Source organism: Equus quagga, chromosome 15, assembly GCF_021613505.1.
Source record: "Equus quagga isolate Etosha38 chromosome 15, UCLA_HA_Equagga_1.0, whole genome shotgun sequence".
NCBI lineage: Eukaryota > Metazoa > Chordata > Mammalia > Perissodactyla > Equidae > Equus > Equus quagga.
Genome location: NC_060281.1, coordinates 69,359,316 through 69,385,051, shown reverse-complemented (window position 1 = coordinate 69,385,051; position 25,736 = coordinate 69,359,316). Strand labels below are relative to the sequence as shown.

Here is a 25,736-nt window from a genome sequence, read left to right as displayed (position 1 = left end):
CGGCGGGCTCGGGGCGCGGGGCGTCCTCCGGCGGCGGCGTGGGCGGCGCGGGGGGCGCGGCGGCGGGGCCGGGGGGCTTGGGCCCGTTCTGCCCCGTGTCCTTGGCAGCCTCGGCACGCGGCGACGGGATGCTCTCGGTGTCCGAGCTGTTGTGGACGGCGGCTGTGGGGAGAGCGCGGGGGTGAGGGCGCCGGACCCCGGCCCGACCGCACCCAGCGCCTCCTCCGGCAAGAGCTGGGGACGCAGGGCCCCGGCTGCCGCCACCAGGCAGCCCTCCTGCTGCGCCCTTCTCCCAGGGCTGACCCTGGGGCCCCCAGCCTCCTTCCGCCCAGCCCCCACCCGCCTGGCAGCTGGCACCCCCCAGAGCCAGAGGGCCGCCAGGGCTGCGGGCCTGCTTCTGGGGACTCCATGTTCTCATCTGAGCTCGAGCCCTGGCTCTGCCCCCAGTGGCAGCCGGCGGTGGTGGCACAGGTCACCTGGGGCCTTGCTTTCCCCATCTGTAGAGTGGGGAGAACAGATCCCACCTCATGGGGGTAAAAAAAACAGTGAGCGCACAGCACAGGCTGACACCAGGTGGCTGCCTGCTGTTGTGTCATCGTTATCGTCACAGCACGCCAACGTCAAGCGGGCCATGAACTCGGAGTCTGCCCACATCCCCCATCTGTTTCCCGCAACACAGCAGGTGCACAATGAGTGCTGATGGAATGACCGAATGTGCGTATGGACGAAGGGTGAGGGCATCTCGGCTCCAGGCCTGGCTCTTTAGCCCTAAAAAACCCACTCTTGTCACTTCTTTGGGCCTCAGTTTCCCCCATTTTCTGTACAATAGGGACATTTGGAAACCCCCGCACTTGCTGTGGGGGAAATCGCAGCAGGTGAGAGCCACGGATGAAAACCCTAGTGAAAACCAGCCACAGAGGAGCCCAAGGTACTGATCTGCCAGCAGGAGCGTCAGGGAACAGACGCTACACTGGGAACAGGGACAGAAGTGGTGGCAGCACAAATGGTGGTGCTCACAGGCAGAGGAACGCTCCCCGAAGTGGGGCCCCTCGCAGGACACGTGACCTCAGGATGCCCCCCACCCCGGCCTGGCCCTACCCCCACCCCCAGGCCAGGCGGCCACATTCGTACCTGGGCCACTGCACTCTCCTCTGGGCACCTCGTTCCCAGAGGCGTGTAAGGCTGGAAGGAAGTGAGAGAAGGGTTAGAAGCGAGGTGGCTCGGGCAGCGGGTGGGAGGGCGGAGGGCAGTGTGGCCAGGGGGCAGGGCCAGAGGAGGGCCAGGGCCCAGCAGGGAGGACCCACAGTGGCTCTGCTGGCCACTTGCCCGCCCTGTCCCAACAGCCCTTGTCCTGGCACCGATGCTCCCTCGACACCAGCAGCCCCAGGGCACCTGCAGCACCTAGACAATAACGGGGTCACGGAGGGTGGGAGGCAAGTGCTGCCCACCCCTGAGCGTCCTTGGGCGAGTGACTGGCCTCTGGTGCCCGGCTCCCAGGACCCTGGGGCAGAGGTGCTGGCCGAAGAGGTGGGGCTCCTGCCCCGGCTCACCTGTTGGATGCAGAGCCAGGCCAGCAGGGCCTGCCGGGGCCCTGGACAAAGGCTTCCTTCAGCCTTCACTGCCCCCTGGGCCCCAGACTCTCCCACGTCTCTCCTCCCTTCAAGGCCCAGAGCAGAAATACCACCACCACCACCAGCAACCCAGGGCTCGCTGTGTGGGTGCTGGGCTCCATGCAAAGCTCTTCACACACACCTCTCGCATCACCCTCAACCACCGCTGAGATGGGGACAGTCATCACACTCGTTTGCAGATGAGGAAACTGAGGCACGGAGAGGCCACATCACTTGCCCAAGGCCACACTGCATGGGGCAGGAGGGGACTGACCTGGCATCCTGTGCCCCTAACCACTGGGCTTCCTGACCCTGCGTGCTCACTCCAGCAGCGTCACTCCCTCCCTTCCACGCAGTCAGACAGCAGGATGTAGGGGCCAGCTGAGGTCCCCTCGAGAAGTGGCTTAGCCCCGGAGTCTTGGTCGGTCTGTCCACAGAACAGGCAGGTGACACCTGGCCCTCTCCCTCACCACGAGGCTCGCCTACAGTGGTTCTTGGGCATGAGCGTGCGCCAAAGCGCCAGAGGCCCATGAAGACTCAGACGGCCAGGCGCCCCCCCAAACAACTCCCATGCAGGAGGTCCGGGGGGCCCAAGGATCGGCACTTCCAACAAGTGGGATTCCTGGCCCCCAAATGGGCCACTGTGTGATCCTGGGTAATGCTCCGAGCCTCAGTTTCCCCATCTGTGAAGGGGTGCTGAGAGCACTCACACCACGGGGCTGCCGTCATGACTAAAGGGACGAACCAGGGCTGCTGCTCGTTCTGCAGCCATGATGGCTCCTGGAGATACATTCTGGCCACATGGATGCCTCCTCCCTGCCCTGGACTGACTCATCTCCAGCCCGGGTGCAATGAGGCGCGGCTGCCCGCCCCCTGGAGGAGTCTGCAGCACTGCTGGGGCTGGCTGGGTTTTCTAGAAGCTTCTACTGGGGCAACCTTGGGCCCCAGTGAGGCCCTAACCTATCTCACCTCTTGCACCCGGTCACAAGGGGCAGGGTTACACAGCGAGTGCTGACTGGGCTGGCGATTCCAAGTCCACCGGTTACGTGACGCACTATGTGAGTGATTCTCCAGTCCCTGGGCCTGTTTCCTAGCCTGTAAGATGGGACCATCACCCCGTACCTTCTCAGGTGCTGTCTGTGATCTGCTCGGAGCTACCAGGTGGTCTCAGGAGCCTCAGCACCAGCCACAGCAGTCCCCCCTCCTCCCTATCCCTGATGTGGCATGTGAACCTCACGCGTGATGGGGAGCTCACTACCACACAGTTCTCTTACTGGGCAGCATCTGCTCTGGTTTTAATGATGAGCCAAAGTCTGGCTTCCTTTAACTTCCCACCCAGCCTGCATCCTGCCCATACAGGCAGCTGGGAGGATATTTAGAGAGGGGCCTGGGTGTCTGCTCCCTCAGTCTTCCCTTTTCCTGGCTACAGACTCAGGACCCAGGATGAGAGGACCAGAGGGATCTGTAGCCCTCCATCAGCCACTGGCCAGGCCTCTGGACAACCTGGGTGGAGGGACCCAGGGCTGGTGAGGAGGCCAGACTCAGTACCCAGACCCATCCTCAACCCGAGACAACAGTAACCAAATGGCTCGATTCACCATATCTCACCAGGAAGGAGGAGTCAGGGTGGTGAATACACTGCGGGCTGGTAGAGCTTGGCTTTATCCGCAGGCCTGGCTCCCAGAGCCAGGAGGTGGCTCCCCCCTTCCCTCCCACGCTGGCAGAAGCTCAGGAGTGCAAATGCAGAGAGGCAGACGGACGAAGGGCGGAACCCCAGACGGTGGGAGAAGGAAAGAAGGTTCTGCTTATCAAGAACTGGAAGGCCTGCCAGGGCCGCTCTGGCCAGGAGGACAACGGAAGGGCTAAGCAGGGGTTGGGGTCCTCAGGGGCGTCATACCGCCCGGGGGCAAGTGCAGACCCAGGGAGAAGGGAGGGGCGGGGCCACAGGCTCACTAATTAGGCATCAGAAGCGGGGGCGGGTGGCAGCGGGGGCAAGTCCTGAGTCTACACACACTTGTTATGGGTGGAATGGGAGTTATACGGGGGCTGGGCTCTGAAGCCGGGCGCGGATCTCGCGCGATCAGAATCCCCCTTTTGAGCCACCAGCGCCGCTCTGATGATTAACTCTCCCGCTCTCTCTAGCAGCAGTCACCTGGTGGCAGAACTCACCTAAGACGGGGCAGACGATGCAAACACGGGCCACCTGGGGGGCTGCACCAGGGACCCTGAACTGCCTGGGCCTCAGTTTCCCCCAGAGAACACAGAAAAGTGTAACTGTGTAACTTCTCATCCAAATCGGGACAGTTGGGAGTAAAAGGAAGCACTATCATTAGGTAACTTTTGAAATATTCATCAGCCAGTAGATCGGTATTGTTTATATTGGTCAACTTGCAAAATAATGCAGGTCAAAAAACTCTTCAAAACTAGAATCTTTTTCTAACGTGTGACACCAGATGTGCTGGCAAGACAACAGGTGTCACTAGGGCTGTCCTGGACGTGTATGGTCCCCAAGAATGAGGCTCCACTCACAGGGGCAGGAGGATGGCACAGACAAGGCCCGACGGGCACAGAGAAGCTGATTATCATCATTATTGTTGCCGCCATCACCGCCATCGTCATCGCCACCACCACCATCATCATCATCATCACCATTTTCACCGTCACCGTCAGTGCCATCATGCTCTCCCCGTCGGGGCAGCCGAGGCCCCTTCTCAGACGGACACAGCCGTTTCCGGGAGAGGTCAGTTCCCGCCAGCCTAGACTCACCTTCTGCCTCCTCCGCCATCTCCTCCTCGTTCCCACTCACACCCGAGGCCTCCATCTCCTCGTCCTCCACCACGGGAGGGAAGGCAGCCTCCTCACTGGCGGTGGCTGGGGCTTTCTTCTTCTTCCTCCGTGCGTTCCTCTCCTTCTCCTGGGGCACAGGGACAGTGCGGGTCAGGGCCTGGGCCTGGGCTGTCAGCCCGGGGACTCCCCTGCCAGAGGCCCTGCCGCAGCTGCGAGGATCAGCAGTCGGCCATGTGGTCCTGAGGGCGCCCTTCCATGCCTGAGGCTATTTTTACCAAGGGCTTTATTCTTCCATCCCTCCCAGATACCCCGGGGCACAGCTCGGCCTATGGGCTGCCCTCACATCCTTCCGGAACAGGTGAGGAAGGCCTGCCTCTGCCTGAAGGCCCCGGGATCGCTGCAGCCCCTCTGACCTTCCCAGCCAGAGCGGTGACCACGCCCCCAGAGGACACCATGCCAGGTGGGTCAGCGGGAGCAGACGAGAGAATGAAGGAGGCCTCTCCGTGCGCAGCTCATCCACCCCTCACTGAGCCCTGGGGACAGGCTAGCTCATGACTTCAGCCCGCCAGTCTGTACAGGGCACCAGCCTGTACCAGGCATGGCCCCAGGGCTGACAACGCACAGGGAACGAGGTAGACAGGTCCCTGCCCCAGAGGCCTTCCAGACAGGGAGCCGGGCAACCAACACATCAATTAAAAAGAAGGGACTCAAGGTGCGGCCAGGGCTGCGGAGGGGAAGGGGCAGGGTGGGCGAGTGAGCACAGCAGGGGTGGGGGCTACTCTGGAAGCCAGTCCCGGCCAGGAAAGGCTTCTCTGAGGAGGTGACATCTGAGCCGGGGTCTGAGTGGTGAGAGGGAGCTGGCCAGGCACGGCTCTGGGTGAGAATGGCCCAGGTGGAGGGAACTGCACATGCACAGGCCCCAAGGTGTGCCCGAGGTGTGTGTTCCAGGAACAGAAAGAAGGCGCGGAGCCTTTCACTTCCCCCCACAGCTCATCCTGGTCCCCAGAAGCCCAGCTCCTTGCACAAGGGGCCAGGTGCCCATGCTCCAGCTTGGGTACAAACATCACTCCTCCTTGATGGCTCCTGTCTGAACCTCATTGGACTGGGTGCTCCAGGAGGGCATCTCTTTACCCCCCGTGTTGAGCCAGGCAGAGGCTCAGAAAGTGTTTGTTGATTGACTTACTGAGTGACTGTGAATGGACAGTGTCTGGGGCTTGAACACAGTCAGCAGAGTGGGGGTACGTGCAGAGTCAGAATGTGCTGGGGGTCCAAGGTGACCAGGGACTCCCAGGGGAAGTGGACTGGCTCTTAAGAGGGGACCCACCCCAATACAGCTGGTATGACAGGAGGGGCTGCAGCCTGAGCCCTTCAGGGTGTCTGAGGAAGGAGCCGGAACCTACAGCACTCCTGGCCATGCCGACAGCGCTCGGGGAAGCCCTTTACACTGGGTTGAATAGTGTCCCCTCAGAATTCAAGTCCACCCGAACCTCCGAACGTGACCTTATTTGGGAACAAGCTCTTTGCAAATGCAATTAGTTAAGATGAGGTCATACTGGATTAGGGTGGATCCTGAATCCAACATGGCTGGTGTCCTTATAAGAGGGAAATTTGGACGCACAGGCGCACAGGGGAGTGACGCGCCGACAGGCCAGGACATCAAGGATGCGGGCGGTACCGGGAGCTGGAGGCAGCAGGGCCTCCCCTGGAGCCTGAGAGGGGCTCAGCCCCGGGACGCCTGGATTCCTGACTTTTAGCCTCAGAACTGTGAGAGAACGCGTTTCTGTTGCTTTAAGCCACCCCCTTTGTGGGCACAGGAAGCAGGAAACTAACGCACCTCCCTCCACCAGCCCCGGCCCCAGGACATGGCCACGCATGAGCACGGGCCACGGCCATCACCCGCAGGCGCCAGCAGGCCCCGGCCCCCCGGCCCCCACCATGCGGGCCAGGAAGAGGCCCCCTGGGGCCGAGCCCTGGTCCTGGAGTGGGATGACTTCCCATCCCGCCTTCGTCCTGGGCAAACGGGCTCCTCGGAGCGCGGCGGCCACCGGGATAAGAGCAGGGTATGCCTGTTCTCAGGTTTCTGACGCCAGCAGGGCCAGGCCCAGCCCCACCCTGCGAACGTCTCCAGGCCTTGGGGGGCACACCTGGCTCTGCACCCACCGCCTCCCGGCTGGCCCTGTCCCAGCTGCTCCCAGAGGCCCCCAGGAGCGCAGAGGCTTGAGAAAGTGGCGCGGCGTGCGGCTTCTGTGGGTGCGGCGAGGGTTCCCCTTTCTCCCCAGTCTATTTCTGGCAGACGGACCCACTTGCGGCTGGCGGAGGCGATGCTCGGCCGCCAGGAAGCGGGGGTCCTCGGGATGCTCGGAGCCTCAGAGGGCTCGGGGGCTCCTACGGCCCAGCTGGGACGTGGGTCTGCCTGGTGACGTGCGGTGTCTCGGGGGTCGGCCTCACCCGCAGCCCAGGCCCCGTCTGCCCAAGCGGGGTGAAGACAGAGAGGCTGGGACTCAGCGAGGGTCCCAAGACTCCTTCCACACGCGGCCCGCACCCCAGGATTGGGCAGTGCGTGTGGAAGGGGGATGCTGGCGACACTAGGGCTCATAGTCACAGCGGACCTTTATTGAGCACCTACGGCGTGCCAAGCATTTTCCGCATATGGATTCGCAGGACCAGCACAGCTGCCCTGCGCATCAGAGCACGTTGCCCCTGCTTCCAACCCTCCAGGGGCTCCCCAAACCCTCCACATAAAACCCCAAGGCCTCTCCCTCGACACAGCCCTGCGGAATCTGGACCCGGACCCACCCGCCTCTCCACCTCGCTCGTCCGCCCCCACTCCCCCCCTCGCGCCACTACAAACAGGCCGCCCGCCTTGAGCAAACGTGGCCACAATGCCCTCCGACAGGGCCTCTGTGCTGGCTGTCCCTCCACCTGGACATCCTTCTCCCAGATACTTTTCGCTCCCATCAGGGCTTGACTCAGATATCACCTCCTCAGAGAGGTCTTCCCTGATTACCCATCAAAACCAGCTAATGCTCACCCCTGTCAATCACTTTCTACCATATCCCTCATCTTACCACTTTCAGACCACACTCTGAAATTATGTGTGTGTTCATTTGTCTCTTGAGCTGGAACCAGGCTCGAGGGTGGCATCTTTGCCATCTCTTCTCAGCTGTATTCCCAGAGCACCTGGAACAGTGCCTGGCACAGAATAGGCGCTCTCTATTTCATTACATTAATGAACCTGACAGACAAAGACATTGGCTCAGACACTTGCCCAAGATCATACAGCTCATGACTCGAGGAGCCCAGACCTGAATGCAGGTTAGGTTCAAGCACTTGCCTGCCTGGACCATCTCTCTCTGCAGGCCTGTGCAGCCTCAGATGGAAGAGACAACAGAGGAAAACAAGGCAAGGAGGAGCCTGGGCTGAGGTGGACAGAGACAGAGAAACAGGGAAGCTGGGCCCCAGGGCCTACGTCCACAGATGAGAGGAAAGGGTAACCTTCGGCCATAAGGAAGGGGAGGGAAAGCCTCAGAGAAGTCACCAATGCCAAACGTTACATAACTGTGGACGCGCTCCGCCCGCCCATCTCACTTCCTGCTGACGTCGCCCGCAGCCACGCTCCAGCCAGGCCTGGTGCAAGGCTGAAGGGGACACCCGCTGACCCTCTGGCTCCCCGACTCCTTCCTGCACTGGCCAAGGGTGACACGTCTTCCTGAGTTCCAGACTGGGCCTGGCCAGCAGCCGGGTGGCTGCCACTGCTGCAGGCGTCCCACGGACCTGTCTTCCTCCCGGGGACGGGAGGGTGGGGGAGGGGCGGGGGCACAGGTCACGGAGTTCAGTGGCATCTTGTGAGGCCGCCTGCATACTCCAGTGACAGGGAACTCACCCCCGCGCCACGGGTGGCTGCTGTCAGGATGGACGGACCCGGGCTGAACCCGACCTCCTGCAACGGGTCCCCGCCTCTGCTCCCCGCCACCCTCAACATAAGCCCGCTTCTTCGCGGTGGGTGGGGACGAGAGCTGACCCCGACCCCCACATCACCCTTTCTCAGGAAGCGATCGGCGCCATCTGCTGGCCTCAGAACGCGCTGCCAGCCCCCACTCTCTGGTCCCCGCTTGCCCAGCAGGACCACCCTCCGCTGCGTGCTGTGTGAGCCACGTCTAATCACACAGGGATGGTCGATGAACGGAAGCCGGGGCGCCTATGGACCCGGGCCCAAACCCCTCTGTGGTCTCAGCAGGCACCTGCTCCCCTCAGCCTCAGCATCCTCACCTGCGGGATGGGGGCCCAAGCAGGGCCGCGGGGTCCCCCCCATCCACACCTCCTCCACAGGCTGCCAGCAAGGCTGCCTCCTGCCAGAGCACTCTGGGCCGGGGGACCTGCCCCATCAGCTCAGGGGCGTTTCTCCCAGCCCTGCACCACCCGCCCCAAGCCCAGCCCTGGCTGCCCTGCCCTCAGCTCGTGCGCCTTCAGTGGCTCCCACTATCCACTCAAGAAGTGCCCAGCTCCTCAGCCCAGCAGGAAGGCCCGTCCCCGTGTGTCCCCTGCGGCACTTGCCGCTGCTTCCCTGGCACATGGTGGGCACTCAGCACAGGCTGGCTGAGCACACGAGGATAGCACCTGGCGCCTCCCGAGCGTGGAGCAGGACTGGGCACTGTTCCTCCAGCGGGAATGCACCTGCTCCCACGACAGGCCGCCAGTGGTCCCGGTCTGACCTCCCGCTTTACAGAGGAGGAAACCGAGGCACAGAGCAGAGAGGCCACAAACCCGCGGGCACCAGTCAGGACAGCAGGGCTGGGCTGTGAGCTCCCGAGCCCAGAGCCCCCTGCACCGCTCTGCTTGGCTGCCGCTTACAAGGAATGAGTGAATGAAGAAATGAATGAATCAACCAGTCAGCCACTCGGCCAATCCAGGAGCAGACGTACTCCACACCCAACTGACTGCCAGGGAGACGCGACACCGCAGCCACCAGGCATCTGGCGGCGTGAGTACGCCAGCACCACCACCATTGAGGCTCTCCCTCCCAGGGTGCTTGTGACGTGCCAGGCCTCGTTCTCCGCACTTGACACCTGTCCACTCACGTCATCCCTCCAAGAGCCCTTTGAGGTGGGCACTATTATTATTGTCATCTCATAGGTGGGGAATCTGAGGCACAGAGAGGACAAGCCACTTGCCCAGGGCCACACAGCTAGTAAGTGGCAGAGTCTGGATTTGAACCAGGACTCTTGGATCCAGAGTCCCTGCTATGGCTGTTCCACACATACCACGCACGAGAGCACCTCAAACCCCCGAGGAGAAGAGGGGCCAGTGGCTTTGGAACAAAATGATGATGGTCTTCCTACGAGTGGGGGCAGTGGACCCTCATGGAGCGTGCACTCAGTTAGCTCCCTGAAGGTGGTGACTCACTCCATCCTCTCCAGCGCTCGGGGTAGGGCCACTATTCCCCCACTTTACAGATGAGGAAACTGAGGCTCAGCAGGGTGAAGCTGCTGCCCAAGGTCACACAGCTGCCAGGTCCTCAAGCCAGAACTTGACCCCACATTCGCCCCTGAGCCCGGGCTGCATCATCCACCTTGCTGGGGTCTCTGGTTTTCCAACCCATGCTGTCAAGTTTCGGGGTCCCCGGGGAAGCACAGGATGGTGCCCCGAGGAAACCTGGAAGTGAGGCCGTGGGGCCAGCAGGCTGGGAGAGGAGCTGCCCGTAACCCAATAGCCCGGAGCAACACGGGCTGCAGCCAGGGCTGGGAGGGGCGGGGCGGGGGAAGAAGAGGTGAGAGGGAGGAGGGCAGGGAGAAGGAAGATGATATTTCATGCCTGGGCGATGCTTCCCCCCTCCCCCAGTTAACCCTGAGCTGGTGCCCAGAGACACTGCCAACATCCGGGCCCCTCCAGCCCCCGGCCCCCACGGGGCTGGATCCCCTCTGCTCTAAAAGATTTCGGCAGGAGTTAAACACAGGTGCTCTGCGTCCTCAGCCCCTCTGAGCCTTCCTCCCTGCGGAAACCAGAGTCCTGGAAACTCTAGAAAAAAGCAGAGCTCCCGGAGTACACGGAGCCTGACGTTCGAGGAACACCAGCTTCAGTTCCATCTGACAGCCATGGGGGAGGCGAAGGAGGCGTGGTCTAACTCACGTGACGGGGAATGGGGGCAGGGAACAGCAACCCCTCCAGCCTGGAGCACTCAGAGGGGCTGGGAATGGAGGCCCTTAAATTCTGCACAGCACTCGAGGAGAGTTCCAACAGGATAACTGTGTCCCTGGCCTGCCCATGCTATGTGACCTCAGCAGCCTGCTCACCCTCTCTGGACCTTGGTGAGCATTCAGCATTGCCTCCCAAGACAGGCCGCACACACTTTAAACCCAGCAACAGGCGCCTTGTCCAGGGGGCTGCGGAACAAGGAGATCCTGTGGGGAGGAGAGCCTTGTCTCCCTTTTGCCCCCTCCTATCTACAAGAAAATGCGCAGCCTCTGACTATGAGCACGGGTCCTCGGCTCACGTATTATGGGTCCAAACCCCAACTCAGCTGTTTCTGAGCTCGGCTGAGCCTTAGTTTCCCCAGATCTGAAATGGTGACAATGCCTAGTGTGTCAAAAGTGAGCCCAAAGGGAGAGAGAAAGAAAGATGGAAAGACAGACAGACAGAAGCGGCCGCCCCCAGTCACAGCTGCAGGAAGCGGCTATCTCCGTGGAGACCATCTACATGCTCCGAGAGGCGGCCAGCCCCTTCTGTGCTCCTGGGGGACAGAAAGGTCTTGCCCTCCCCTGAGCCCCTGGGAGGCCAGTGCTGGCCGCTTCTCTGCGACCTGTCCTTCTGTTCCCCGGGCAGCTAAGACTATGAGGCCAAAGAGGGTGGGGGGATGCTCCCACAGGGTCCCTCTGCCTCTAGGTCTTTGTCCCAAGGCGCCAACAGCCACAAATCCCTGTGAGTCAGTGCCCGACCCGCCACCTCCTTCCTCCACAGCCTGAGCTGGCACTGAAGGCCCCCAGGGGCGTCAGCCCGAGGGCTGCTGGGGGCGGAGGTGGGAGGGTGGGCCTGGCGCACAGCAGGCACGCGCCTGTCCGAGTACCCAGGAGGGATGTTTACGGCACAGATCCACCTGGGGGCCACCCGTGGGCACCGCGGAGCAGAAGCCAAGGGGCCGAGTCCCAGGGGAGACAGCTGGCCTAACACCCCGCGCAGGGCTCCAGGGGCAGCCCCACGTGGGGCACACAGGCCACATGTGGGTGGGGCTCACCATCTTCAGCTTGTGCTGCTGCAGGATCTCATCGAGGTTCTGCCTCTTCTTGTAGTTAAAGTAGAAGTTCTTACACTGCGACACGGTCTTGGAGCCCACCATCCGGGCGATGGCCGACCAGTTCCGGCCGTGCTCCAGGAGACCTGCGGGGGAGGATAGCGGGTGAGGGCGGCAGAGGCCCGGACAGGCAGGGGGCTGCACCCACGGCCTACAGGACACACGGAGCCTGGCGCAGAAAGCAGCCCCAATGCCGAACCGGGGGCTCCCTGCTCGGGTCCAAGGTCTCCAGAAGGAGACGCAGTAGGGGGTGCACTGGAGAGGGTGGGGGTCTTCCCCAGCTTTAGGGAAAGGCCTGGGCTCCAGGAGCCGGGAGGGGCGGGGACTCGTCCCGGGTGCACCCCCACCGAGGACCGAGGCCCCCGTCAGGGTCCTGGGGCTGAGGGCTGAGGTCCGGGGCGCAGACCCGCCTGGGCCCACCTCTCTGCCTCCCCGGGCTGCCGTGACCCAGCACTGACACTCGCTCACAGCTGCAGACGAGGCCTCGGGAGACAGGGCTGTTTTCCGGCTGCACCGGGCCGGGAAGGGAAGGAACGTGTGCGCAGGGGCGGAGGGTGGAGTCCGGCGGCTGAGCTGGGGCCAGGAGCCTCCGCGCCCAGGTCAGCTGGGGCACCTCCAGGGCCCAAGGCGCCCCCGTGCACACCGACAGGCCCACCCTGGACTTGGGGCCCACCGGGCTAATTGAGGGGCTGGGAGAGGACTTGCCCCCCAAACCACAACCCCCCGTATCTCCCTGAGCTTCATATAGCCTCGCAGACCCCTGATGTGGAGAGAAAGCACCAGGAATTGGCAGCACCCACCGCAAACCCACCCAGGCCAGAGAAAGTCCCCTCAACGCCTGCAGACTCAGGCCAGAGCCGTGCCCCCCCACACCCAACGCCGTAAACACCAGGTCAGCAGAAACGCGGCCTGCAGCTTGAGGCCGCGCCCGGGAGCTCCCAGGGCACACAGGCGCACATAGTCATACACGGGCACACACGCACTGGCCAGCATCTCCCGGCAGCCGGCTGCCCACGCAGGTGGGGCTGCAGGGGAGGTGGGAGGGGGGCTGCACCTCCAGGGGCCGCAGGGCAGGACTGGCCCCGAGGATGGCAGGCACGAGGCCAGAGCCTCGCTGCCGGGCACACGGTGGCCCCCGAGCCCCAGCCCCAGACCTGTGAGGATGGACGGAAGGTTCCCCAGAAGGAAGTTTGAGGCCGTTTCCTTCAATCCAGTCAAGCTGGAAGCAGGACTGCGGTGGCAGTGCTGTGGGGGTGCGGGGGGCCGACGGCCTGTGCGCTCGTGTCCCTGTCTCTCATTCATTTGCTCGCCCGTCCACTCGTTCGTTCGTGTGCCAGCACCTGGCTACGTACACGGCTCCAACAAAGGCAGCATCACAGCCCAACGCCAACACACCAGCACGTCGCACGCCAGGCGATTCGGAGCTCACAAAGCGCCGCAGAGCCTCGGTCCCACCTCATCCTGCTGTCCCGGACGCTGAGCACTTCCCCACCCCCAAGAAGGGGGAAACTGAGGGTCAAGGGGTCCCAGCAACTCACAAGCTGCCGGGCTGGGCCGAGGAGCCCAAGGGGCGTGGGGACCTGGGTTTCTGCTCTCCCGCCTCTGGACCCCGCGGGCGGGGGTGGTGCTGGACCTTGGGCCACCTGCTCCCCTGGAGGCCACGGGGCCACGTGGCTCCCCGGCAACTCCTCAGGGTTCCTCAAGGACAGGCACAGAGGGGAGGGCCAGGGCATGGGATCAAGTGTAACCCAGCCCCCTGACCTTTCCCTCCGCCTGCGCCAGCAGCAGCTGCCACTTCCACAGAACCTGGCGGAGGACGGAGGACGACGGGGACGTGCGTTTATTTATATTTCCCCAGCTGGGGCCAAGAGAGCCCAGGCAGACACGTCGAGCCGGAACCCCGGGAGGGGAGGGCGGGTCTCCCATCTGGGCCTGCTGGGGGGGCGGCCAGACCCCGGGGAGGCTGACACTTCCAAGCTCAACACACAAATGAGGTGGAGGCTCAGAGTCCGGCTGGGGGCTTGGGGTCTTAATGAGCTCCCCTCGTGGCAGCAGCTGAAGCTGATGGGGAGTCGGGGCGGGGGGGGGCGGTCAGCCAGCCCTTCCGGAAAGTGAGCGAGCGGCTCCTGAAGGAGCACGGGACAGGGCGTGCTGTGTGCTGCCAGCCGACCCCTCTGCTCTCTGGGCCTCAGTTTCCCTAACTGCCAAGTGAAGGGCTGGGGGTGTTCTACTACTGCTGGCCAGGGGCCCTGGGCTGGGGGCGGGCTGGCATAGGCTTCCTTCTGGCTCCTGTTCTGGAACCCCCAGACTGCGGGTACAGGGCACAGGGAGAAGCACGGAGACCCCTCCGTGCCTCAGCGACCACTGAATCAGACCCCGCCAAGGCCCCCGACGCACGTCCACCCAGAGAGAGCACCTCTGGGCACTCGCCAGCGGAGACTCCCGGGGCCTGCCCTCCTTCCCAGAGCCCCAGCCTGACAGCCAGGAAGGCCGGGGGAGGGGGCGCCAAGGAAAAGGGGGGGAATCCCACAGGGGCAGAACTCCGCATCCCTCCCCACCCCGGCTGCCTGACAGCCGCGACCAGTCCCTGCCACCAGCTCCCAAAGCCCCCGCAGTCCCCTCTCGGGGCCACTCACTCACATCCTCTCATCTGCGTCTCCCCCTTGGCCAAGTTTTCCGGAAACATACGGCTTGGAGGATGCTCCGGGGAGCGGAGCTGGGAGCAGCGGGCTGGGAGGCGGGAGGCTGGCCGGTGCCGGGCTGCGAGGCTTCTGGCTGGCGTCTGCTCGCAGCTCAGCTCTGCCTCACATCCTTCTCGTCCAACGGCGGTGAGGGAGGGGGAAGGGAGGAGGAAGGGAGGGAGGAGGAGGAGGAGGGAGGGAGGGACCGCGGGCGGCCGGTGGAGGCTGGCTCCGAGAAGGGTGGGGAAGCAGCTCCCTGCCGCCCGTGGTGGCCCAGGACGCTGCCACCCCTGACGCCGTCCCGTCCCCCTGCAGCTGCGAGCGTGCGAGGTGCCCTTCGCCGATGGGGGCGGGCAGCGGGAACTTGTCAGTTGTGTGCTCGGTGCCCCGTGCCAGGCGTCACCAGGGTGTACAGCGTCCGCGGCTCCTCCGGGCACTGAGGCGCCCAGCACAGACGCTCAGCAAGGGGCCGCGGCCGGGAGCCCCCGGACCCCCAACGCCCCCGCTAGGCGAAATGCAAAGACTCCAGCGCCGGAGCAGAGTGCGCAGCCTCCGCGCTGGTCACTGGCTCCGCGGGATCTTCCTGCCGCCTGACCCAGCGAGACGCGTCAGGCTGAATGTGACCTCCAGACGGAGGCTCGGGGAGCGGGCGGGCGGGGGAGCGTGGCAGAAGCCCAGGTCCAGAAGGGGCGGGCCAACTTGGCACTGGCTTCCCCCTCCCTCTCTCCCCATCCGTGGCGGTGGTGGCGTCAGCAGCGGTAAGAACAGACGAGGGTTCAGAAAAGCAGAGCCCCCCCACCTGGCGGCCGGAGCCAACAGCTCCCTCCGCTGTCATCCCCTGCGCCAGTTCCACCTGCGGCCTGCCCCCCGCCCCCGCCCAGGCCCGGGGCCGGCCCTCCCAGGGGCCCTGGAGGTCGGGGTCGGGGTCGGCGCCCTCGTGCCCTCCCTCCAGCCCCAGTGGAGCACTCTGGAGGACGCCCAGGATCTGAGGAGCCTCTTCTAGTGCAAACGAGACCCCCGCCCACTTCGGGGAGTGAGGGCCTGGAGGCCCCAGAGGGCACTCTGCTGCCCGAGGATCTCGGGACCGCGCCCGCTCCTTCCTCGGCTCTGAGGCAGCCCCGGCGGCCAGGTCGGCCTGGCCCCACAGGAACACCTGCCACTGCCGTCCAGGCAGCTCCAGAGGTTGAAAGTTAACTGAGCTGAACTTTGGAGCGGCATCCAGGTCACGACCGATTTCTCCAGCTCCAGGGTCACTGACCTGCTTGTCCCTCCAGCCACGGCTTTCCATCCCGACCACGGAAAGCCACACGACAGGTGGCCCTGGGTCTCCAGTAGGCCCCTGCACCCAGCCTGGGCCCCCAGCCTCGGCCTGGGGCGCAATGACAGGGGAGGGTAACAGATCCCAACCGCGCACGGGCTCCAGCACTTTCCACCTGAGGCCCACAGTCCGTCCTCCGCAGGGGAGGTCCCAGGCAGCTTTGGAGGATGCCAATCCCATGGTGTCATTCCTCTGGTTCACATCTTCCGATGACCCAAAGCTCTTGGGATACACTCCAGAGGCCCCGCCTGCCTGTCCAGCCTGCTTCCTCCCTCCCTCCTCGCTCACCCGCTCCAGCCCCTGGGACCTTCTCTGTCCAGCCCTCGGATGTGCCCCAGGATATTTGCACTAGCTGTGACTTCTGGCCTTATGGCTTTTTCCCAGACCTGCCTCTGTCCTCCTCCTCCTGCTCTCCTGCCTCCTTGGAGAAGGCTTCCCTGACCCCCTCTAAAGCTGTCCTCCAGCCACCCTGCCACCCCGGGGTCCTTATCTCAGGAGCACTTATTGCTCCCTGAAATTAGCTCCCTGGCTCTACTGCTCACTGACCGCCATGCCTCTGCACCCACGACCCTAGGTGAGCAGGAGGCACTTGGCAAAGGAACAAGGCTCCCAGTGCCCCGAAGGCGTCCCACAGGCATCTCCGCCACCCTCGGGCCCGGGGAGTAGCTGCCAGGAGAGGCAGGGATGGGGTCTACCCCGTGGCCCGTGGACCCTCCCCTCCCCCTTGGCCAGTGCTCTGCGCGGCGCCCAGACGGCAATTCTGCCACCGTCCCCTGCGGTCTGGATTCCCCGACCCCACTTCTGATTTCTAAGGAAAGAGTTTCATTCTGAAGAGTCAGGAGGCAGGAACCAGGAAGTGAAATTGACCAAGACAGGAAGTGGAGCCGGGAGGTCTGAGTCACAGATGCGGAGCGCAAGACAAGGCTGCGGGGACGGTGGCCAGAGGAGTGGCTCTCGGTGTGGTGGCCTGGGGGCTTGGCCTGGTTGCTGGCCGTCTGGCCACTTGTGGGGGGAGCTTCCCAGGCACCAAACGTTCTCCTGGGAGTGGTGATCAGCCCAGGGAGGCCTCTGTCCCTGTCACGTCCCTGCCCGGGACACCTCCCTAAGCTGCCACCCTCCAGGGCCCCACAGAGGGGCAGCCCTCCCCACGCCTATGGGTCTGAGCTGGGATAAGGCGGGGGAGGGGCGGCCCTCCAGCAGCGTGGGCACCACCTGGCCATCCACCCGCGTCCCGGCACGTCACAGGTGCTCTCTCCGCAGACCAGCCCCTCCTTCCAGGAGACGCGCTGCCCCCACCCAGCCAGCCCCACACAACCCTGAAGCTTTCTGTTCCCTCCACCAGGGGCGCACCCACCTCCTCCCACCAACCACCACCTTCCAAGAGAAACTCGTTTGGGAAACCAAATTTTCTGCCCAAAACTATCAAAGGAGAGGAAAAAAATCCAGCAGACTTAGTCCTGAGTCATGCCACTTCCTTATTTTGGAAACCCCAAGCCCTGGGTGGGATTGACGCGGACTCAGCCACTGGGCTGGCCACCGTGCCGGGTGCCTACTGTGTCAGAGCTTCCAAACCCCGCCAGTCCTGAAACTCCATAGGGATGCTGGCGAGACGACCTCGCGCTGAATCTGACGGACCCACCTCGTTCTCCGTGTCCGCCCTTTGCAACATGAGCCTGGGCACCTGGAGGTGCACCTGCAGACCACAGACGGCGGGAGCAGCTGCCTCTGCTCTCGACACACGATAAAACGTGCCGGCCGAGAATGGCCCAACGTCGCCTGGCCTTCCACTGAGGGAAACACTGTGGACACGTCCAACACCAGTTTCTCTCTAGGGCAGAGCCCAGCGGACGCTCCGGGGCTGAGCGGCTCCATATGATTCGCTGTGCAAACCCCTGCTCATTCCTCAGTCCTCGGGCTCAGTCTTCTCATCTGCAAAGCAGGATCTGTGCGCACGTGTGTGCACGCGCGTGTGTTTACGAATGTGGAGAATTCACCTCGAGGGTCCCTTGGGAGGGTTAAGTAAGATAATTCATGCAAAATCCTTGAGCCACCGAGCACTGCCACACGAGAACAGGCTCCGTCATGTGTCTCCCGCCCTGGGGAAGACCCGACCGGAATGCCAATGTGTGGATTTTCCTCCGGGGAGCGAGGTGGGCTGGGAGAGGCCTGACTTTATCTTCCAGAGAGCTAGAAGGAACAGGACAGGCGTCTGGAGCCTGCCCGTGTCCGGCTGTCCCCCGACCTCACGCAGAAACCCTGACTCTGCTCCTCCTGACCCACGGCAGCAGCCTGCTCCCCACACGCCAGGACCATCCAGGTCCACGGGTGACGTCGTGGCTCCTCCGTAGCCGTCCCTCTCAGCCCGAGGAGCAACGGCTCCCACTGACGGGCACCGCTTGTCCCTTCTCAGGACCTTTAATGCCACCCACCCCTATTCATCAACCTTTCTCAGTGACCTGCTCTGAGTGCTGGGCCTGTGTCCTGCTGGGCCCTCACTGTCGCCAGCACCAGAAGTGGCCAGCACTTGGTCAGTGCCTCAGCCACCAACCCTGGGCACTAACCACTGGACAACACTGCCTGTGAGCCTCAGTGAGCGTGTGCACAACTGTCCAGAACGAGCACACAGGCCGTTCCTCTTCTGTGGTCCCTGCTTTGAGGGCAGCACGAGGCCGAGATGATGGACACATGGATGGGGAGGTCCCGCCTCTCCAAGCTTCTCGGCTGGAACTCACACCTCCCCTCCCGGGGCCTTCGACTCTTCATCCATAAAAACTAATTAACCCAGCCCGTGTGCACACTGAGCGCTCCGGAGGTGCAAAGCAATTAGTGGTTTCTCCTTCACTCTCCGTGAAAGGGGCGAGACCTGCAAGCAGAGCCGGGGGAGTGGCGGGGGAGAGGGCTGGGGTCCGCCCAGGCTCCATCCAGCCTGGAGGGGCTTGCTCGGGGACCCCCGGGCCTGGCCCTGCAGCAGCCTCCCCCAGGCCACGCACCTTGCCCCCGCTCTCCTTGCCAGGCAGGCCACTCTAGGCCAGGGAGGGGCTGGCAGCACGGAGCTGGGCCAGTGCCTATTCCTGGTCTGGAATGGTGTGACCGGGGGCTCCCCCGCCCTCTGCAGCTGGAGCCCTGCCCACGGGGGAGGCGGGCAGGGAGGAGCCGCCAGCAGAGCCCTGGGCCTCCCGCACAGCTGGGTCAAGACTCCGCGCCAGGCCAGGCTGACCTTTCCCAGGGGAACCAGAGCCTCACAGCCCAGCCCAGCGCCTGGACTGGCCCTCCTGCCAGCATGGCGCCGGGCCCTAGGGCCAGCTGCCAGCTCCCTGGGGCGGCCTCAGTCCTGGGGAGGCTGCTTCCTGCTCATGCTCAGTCCCCAGTCGGCATGAGCCCTGGGCAGGCAGCCCCGACTCCATGCACACAAGAAGGGGAGGCACCCACTTGTCCACCTGGAACCCTGCAGCTATCACGTCTCCTGTCCCACGCCCTCCCCACGCAACATCCCTCCCACTGCTCTGAGAAGGACAGCCAAACTCCAGCCCACAGCTGTTAAGGCCACGGTCCCACGGGCTTCTCCATCCCGTGCCTCTCTTCCCGTCACTCTCCAGGTTTCAACAGCTCCTACTCGACCCAGTGACCCTGCCACAGGGACTTTGCACCTGCTGTTCTCTCTGCTGGGATGCTCTTCCCGCCAGCATGCTCTGACTAATAGCAGCCAGGCCTGTGGTCTGACACAAACTTCACACAAGCCCCATTCCCACTCTGTAACTTGAGGGCCTGGGTTCAAATCCCAGTTCCATCAATTAACAGCTATGTGACCTTGGGCAGCTTACTTAACCTTTCTGGGCCTCGGTGTCCTCATCAGGATAAAGAAACTAACAACAGCAGCTGCCTCCTAAGGTTGGTGGGGATGAAGTTACACACACGGAGCCCTAGCGGTTTCGGCACCCAGGAGCACTGAGAGGACTAGACTGTCGCTCAGCATACCTTGTTGTGATGTCATGCCCTGGGGGTCAGCCCAAGGGCCCTTCCTCGGGGTGCCCTCTGGCCGTGGAGCCCCAGCGCCGCGGAGCCTCCCCAGGGGTCATCTGACCTCTGCTTAGCGGGTTGCTCGCCTCCGGCCCCTTCTGAGAGGTGTGGCCACTGGCTCCAGGGTCGCCCGCAGGGGCAGAGGCAGGACCCACGCAGGGAGACTGAGGAACCGCGGGCCTGCCACTTCTAGGCGCCTACTGTATACGAACGACTGTCACATGTGGCTCACGCCACCTCACCAGGCCCCTGCCCGGGGGACGGCATCCCAGCTGCATTTTAGGGAAAAGGAGGCTGAGATGGGGACGGGCCCGGGCCCCCAGCCAAGGAGCGGGCTGAAGTTATGGACGGTGGGTGACGGGGCTGCAGAGGCCCAGGCCATCGGCGCCTTCAGCTCTTCTGTTCTCTTTCTCCAGAAACTCACAAAGGGGGCCGCGCTGGGGTGAGGAGGGTCCCCTCAAATTTCCTGTCCACCTGCAAACAGTGAAGGTGACCTTGCTGGGAAACAGTCTTCACAGATGTGATCCAGTCAGGATGAGGTCACACTGGATCAGGGCGGATCCTTCTAGAAGAGGGGAATCTGGATGGAGAGGCGCAGAGGGAAGAAGGCCACGTGGAGACGGAGGCAGAGAGGACAGCTGGCCACACCAGAGGCGGGGAGGTCGGGCAGGACCCGCACCAGGGCTTAGGGTGGGGCGCGGCCCTGCCGACTCCTTGATTTTGGACTTGCAGCCTCCAGAGCAGAGAGAGAAGACGTCCTGTTGTTCTTCAGGTGCCTAAGTCTGTACTCCATTACCATGGCCCCAGGAACCCACAGTGGGTGATATCTCGTTCCCACTGTACAGATGAGGAAACTGAGGCACAGAGAGGTTGACTGACTTTCCTGAGGTCACAGAGCTGACAGGTCCAGAGGCTGAGGTCTGGTTTCTCTCTGGGGATGGGGGACCCTCTGCAGCTCATCCTCCAAGGCCAGGCTACTGGAAGTCTTCCAGGATGTTCCGGGACGCCCAGTACCCCAGGGTCCCAGGGACACCTGGCCGCTCACCTCCCCGGGCTCCGTGAGAGCTGACTCCTCTCCGAGTCCCCCTGCTCTGCACGGGGTGAGGCACTGAGTCAATTTAAGTGACAGGCAGAAGGATGGCGGATGCCACCTGTCTCGGGCACAGCTGGTCCCTGGGTCCCTTCCTGGGTTTCTGAGAGCTGCGCAGAGGGCACCACACCAGCCCTAGGCCCCCTCCCCCGGCCCGCTGGGGCTGACAGCACCTGCCTGCCCGCCCCCTGCACCCCCCACCACCACCTGGAACACACAGCCGTCAGCAACCACCCTGAGTGATAATTGTCCAGATTGCTGTAATTCACGACGGGCGAGTGCACGGGCGCTCATCCCATTATCACAAATGTCACTGAGCAGGACCTCGGCGTGCTCGTCCCCAGGGGACTCTCGTGCTGCCGTCCCCATGGGCAGGACCCAGGATGAGCTCACTGGTGCTGCCGAGGACCCAACCTTGAGACAGCGGGCACACTCCCGTCTCAGGGATGAGTCAGCCCGGGCCGACCTTCCCAGACGGAGAGGGCAGCCGCCAACTCGGCCAACAACCTGTTCCCAGGGAGGGGGCTCCACACGAGAAGACACATCCGGGGGAGCGAGAGGCCGTGGAGCACAGCCCGGCCGTCCCGGGGCGTGCGCGTGGACCCCCTCGCTCTCCCGTGGGTGGGCGCCCGTGCAGCAGCGCTGCCGAAGGCCGAGGCCCTGGGTCTCATGTGTGGTCACAACACCCGTACAATTTACACAAGCGTTCACGGCGGCTCTACTCACAACAGCCAGAAGGTGAAAACCAGCCCCCGTCCACCGACCCACAGACGACGCAGAAGCAGATTGTGGCACATCCACACTGGGGAACACGACTCGCCACAAACGGGAACGAGGCGCTGACCCCTGCTGCAGCGCGGACACCCCCGAAAACACAATGCCAAGCGAGAGAAGCCAGACACAAACGGGTACGTCCTTGTGACTCCACTCGTGGAGAACTCTAGAACAGGCAAGACACGCACGGAGACACAACGCAGACGGGGGCGCCAGAGGCTGGCGGGCTTGGGGGTGGGGAGGGACTGCTGACGGGTACACGGGTTCCGTGTGAGGCAATGAGAATGTTCTGGAACTAGATAGTGGGGGTGGTTGCACAACACTGTGAACGTACTAAATGCCACAGAATTATTCACTTTTAAATGGTCAAAATGATAAGTTTTATGTTATGTGGATTTTACCAAAATTAAACAAAAGAGGGGAAATACCACACAATTCCCATAAGGCCTCTTTTGCACCCCACAGCAAAACGCAATCTAGAAACCACGAAAGCAGATGTGGAAGACAGAGAAAATCAGCCATGTGGCCCCTCATGACAGCACCCCCAGAGCCCTGCCAGCCAGAGCCGATGCCCACAGGCCCCCATCGGCTCTGCTTTATCAGCTGACACAGGACCCAGGCCCGTGGGACAAGGCGGGTGGCTCCTCACCTTCCCAACCATGCTGAGGGTCCCACCAGCACCTCCTCCAGCCCCACCTCACCTGAGGGCCGGCAGCTCAGAGGGAGGTCCGAGCCTCGGGGGTGGGCCGGGGTCCCGGGTGGGGGCCTGCTCAGGTCTGGGATGGCTCCTGGTCGGTTTCCAAAACCCAGGGCCAGAAGCTGAGGCCCCCCCGGCATCCCCTCCCCAGGGGAAGGGTGGGGCGGGCAGACGGCCCTCAGCCGGGGTCCAGCCTCCGGCCGGACTGTCCTCACACAGCCTGCCCCCGAGGGCCCGAGCCCTTGCTACAAAGGCTGTTGTTCCCTCTCGAGTCATGACCTGGAGCTCTGGGCACAAAGAGGCTGCACATCAGCGGCGGGGCCACGGGGACAAGCGCTGGGAGGCCGGGGCTCGTTCCCAGGCCCCGGGAAGCCCTCGGCCCCTGCTGCCCCCTCCACGTTGGTAAATCAGGGACAGAAACAAGACCCAGCTCTCAGGGCTGCGGCCAAGATAAACGAGAGTGGGCAGGTCAACGGGGGTCGGGTGCCACCCCAGACTCAGCCTCCCTGTCCGTGCTGTGCTGGTTGACGGCCCCTCAGGGGCTCAGGTGCTGGAGGGGTGGGTGGAGGGGCTCCCAGAGCCGGGGGTCAGGGGGATCCACACTGATGCTGACCGTGCCAGGTCCACCTGACACCCCTCCCACAGCACAGATGGGGAAACTGAGGCACAGAAACAGGCCACAGAGCCTGGAAGTGAGAGACTCAGCTATTCTGGCTGCAGTGAACACACTGGTGGCTTCTGAGGAAGGACGTGGGGTCAACACCACAGCACATGGCCACCAGCCACACCAGCCCTGCCTCCCGGGAGACGGCGCAGCAGAGGGGGCACAGCTTGACCCTGTGACCCCACCGCAGTGGCCACAGCAGGCTCTGCACCTCTGCCAGGCACCCAGGGGCACTGCTGCTGCTCTGTCTACAAGGCCGGGGGTCACGAAGCCGTCCACTGGCCGACCAAGGGTGCAGCATGAGCTGAGTGAGTCTGAGCCGAGCCCGGACATCACCCTGGGGACACTGGAGCCTGAAGACATGCCACACAGACCCATTTTCCGGAGGGCAAAATGGAGGCTCCGAGGAGAAGACCAACCCAAGAACAGCCCGGCAGCAGAGCCCCCCCAGACCGCACCAGGACCCGTGTAGCAGCTCCCACCGCGCTCTGGGGCCCGATGCACACCGAGGGCGGCCAGGGCCACGGGGAGCCCTCACCTTTCTTGGCTGTTTCCATCTCTTCTTCAGTCCAGCGAGAGCTCTCGTTCATCTCCATTGAGGCTGCGAAGGAAGATGCAGAGCGTTGGTGACGGCTGGAAACGGGCGTCTGCGGGGTCTCTGGCCGCACGGGCCCCACACTGAGCTGGTCTCACACCAGGTCCAGCTCCACACGGCCCACGGGGGTGGGGGACGTGCAATCACCCCAATTTCCAGGCGGGGAAACTGAGGCGGTCCAGGGCCCAGACTGTCGGAGCTGCCTCTGTGTGCACTCGGCTGGGAAGGGGCAGCCACCTGGAGTGCAGTGACCATGCAGTGGGGGGACGGGGGAATGAGCTCAGACGGGCAGGGACCTCGAGTAAGCGTGGACACGGGGGCAGGAAGACCCCGCTGCAGGGGACGCAGTGCGTTCAGCAGCATCTCTGGTTTCCACCCACAAATGCCAGCAGCCCCCATCCAGCTGTGACAAGTAAACGTGTTCCAGACACGGCCACTGTTCCCTGGGGGTTACAATGCCCCGACTGAGACCCTGCCATACAAGTGACTATTAGACCCTCCCCAGCTCCACTGGCACGGGAGACATGAGGGACATGGCCGGCCTGCGCTGGGCAAGGCTGGCTATCTCTGCTGCGGCCCAGTTCCTGAGTTTCTCCCGAGTCCCCCTGGACGTGAGCCTTGGTCTTTCCTGCAAATTGCTTAAGACCTCGTGATGGGGCAGACAGGAGGGACAGCTTCACAGACTCAGAGGCTGGAACAGCGCTGAGCACAGAGTATGCACTCGACAAAGGCTGGGTGACCAGTGGAGGAAGGGTCTGGCAGGAGAATATGAGGGAGTAGCTCAGGAGAGGGAAGAAGCCCCATCCCCCGGGGGGCCTCCCCCTCCCTCTGCCACAGCCCGCCCATCTGTGGGATCTCACCAGCTTTCCCCTTCCTACCCATGGGACCCCCAGGGGCGCTGTGGAAGTCTGAGCGTGGGGTAGCGGGGCTGAAACAGCCCGTTGGGGGCCCAGGGTTGTGTTTTCCACCCCACAGTCCAGCCCCAACATCGGCCTGGGGTCCAGAGGAACTCCCAGAGTTGGCACCAGAGTACTTCCGAGGGGAGCCCCGTTGCCTGGGCCTCCGGGCACACCGGCACCAAGGGGTGGCCAGCAAAAGCCCACGGGAGCCACACAGGGTGTGCGGCCGACGGGTCTGGGCTTGCATCCCCACTAACTCACGAGTTTCCGGGGGCAACGCCCCTTCTCTAAGCCTCACACGACTCATCTACGAAATGGGTACAAATTCCTGGGAGAAGGGACGGCTGCCTGGGTGCGGGGGAGGGATGTGGGTGGGGAATGGAACATCGCCTCATCAGCTCGCGCCCTGGGATGGTGTCCTGGCCGGGGGCCTGGGTGTGGGGCCCCCCAGAGGGGCAGGCCGGGCCCCCAGCAGCCAAAACAGCACAACAAGGGGCACACATCGCTGCCCCCCCGTGGCTGAACTCGGGAACTGCTACTCAGTTCTTCTCTTTTTCCCCTTTGGGTAGGAGGGGGGCTCAGAGCTGCTGGGATGGATGCCTGCAGAGCAGAAGGAGAAACTGAGGCCCATGGAAGTGAAGGCACGAACCAGGCGCCTCTCAGGGCTGGGGGTGGGCAGGGTGGGGACAGGTCCTTCTGAAGGGGGAGGCGGCTATCAGCTCCAACAAATGCGGTGCAAATGCGGGCCAAGGGCAACCAGCTCTGATTTAAAAACAAAACCAAAACTGGCAACCTGGATTTTCACACGGAATAATGCTGACAGCACCCACCTGTCCCGCGTCCCAGGCACGGTTCTAGGTCCTCCCACACAAAGCCAGTAAAACGCCCACCCAGTGGTTATGGGCAACCACCGTGCCAATGAGGACACTGAGGCACAGAGAGGTTAAGGAACTCGCCCCAGGTCACACAGCGAGCTCACAGGCAGAACCCTGGCGCCCTTCCCTGGCCCCGCTCACCCAGCTCAGCAGTCTGCTGCGGGGGCACGGCCTCCTCGCTGCTGGCCTCGTTAGCCATGGAGCGGGTGATGCGGCCTTTGCGTCGCCCCTGGCTGTTGGCAGTTTTGCGGCCTTTGGCGGCCACTGCCTCCTTCTCATCGTTGTCCTCCCCAGAGGTGTCATCTGTCTTCTCCCTAAAGGCCAGAGAGGGGCGACAGGGATGGTTTGCCCGGAGGCAGGAACCCACGCGGCAGTCGCGAGGGACCCGCTTTTCCTTAGTAAGATGAGCGCTGGCTGCCAGCACTCCTGTGCTGCCTGGATGCT

At 63.4% G+C, this 25,736-nt stretch overlaps 1 protein-coding gene across 1 annotated transcript in view; it reads right to left on the bottom strand.

The window, feature by feature from the left end:
- NCOR2 (nuclear receptor corepressor 2) overlaps positions 1-25,736 on the bottom strand; it is a 210,539-nt gene that overhangs the window by 41,452 nt on the left and 143,351 nt on the right. The window contains exons 17-22 of the mRNA XM_046641374.1: positions 25,434-25,606; positions 23,462-23,524; positions 11,626-11,768; positions 4,377-4,524; positions 1,132-1,182; positions 1-162 (exon numbers count right to left, since the gene is read on the bottom strand). The exon at positions 1-162 is cut by the window's left edge and continues 1 nt beyond it. Coding sequence (XP_046497330.1) covers positions 1-162; positions 1,132-1,182; positions 4,377-4,524; positions 11,626-11,768; positions 23,462-23,524; positions 25,434-25,606 — 740 coding nt within the window. The remainder of the gene's footprint in view (positions 163-1,131; positions 1,183-4,376; positions 4,525-11,625; positions 11,769-23,461; positions 23,525-25,433; positions 25,607-25,736) is intronic.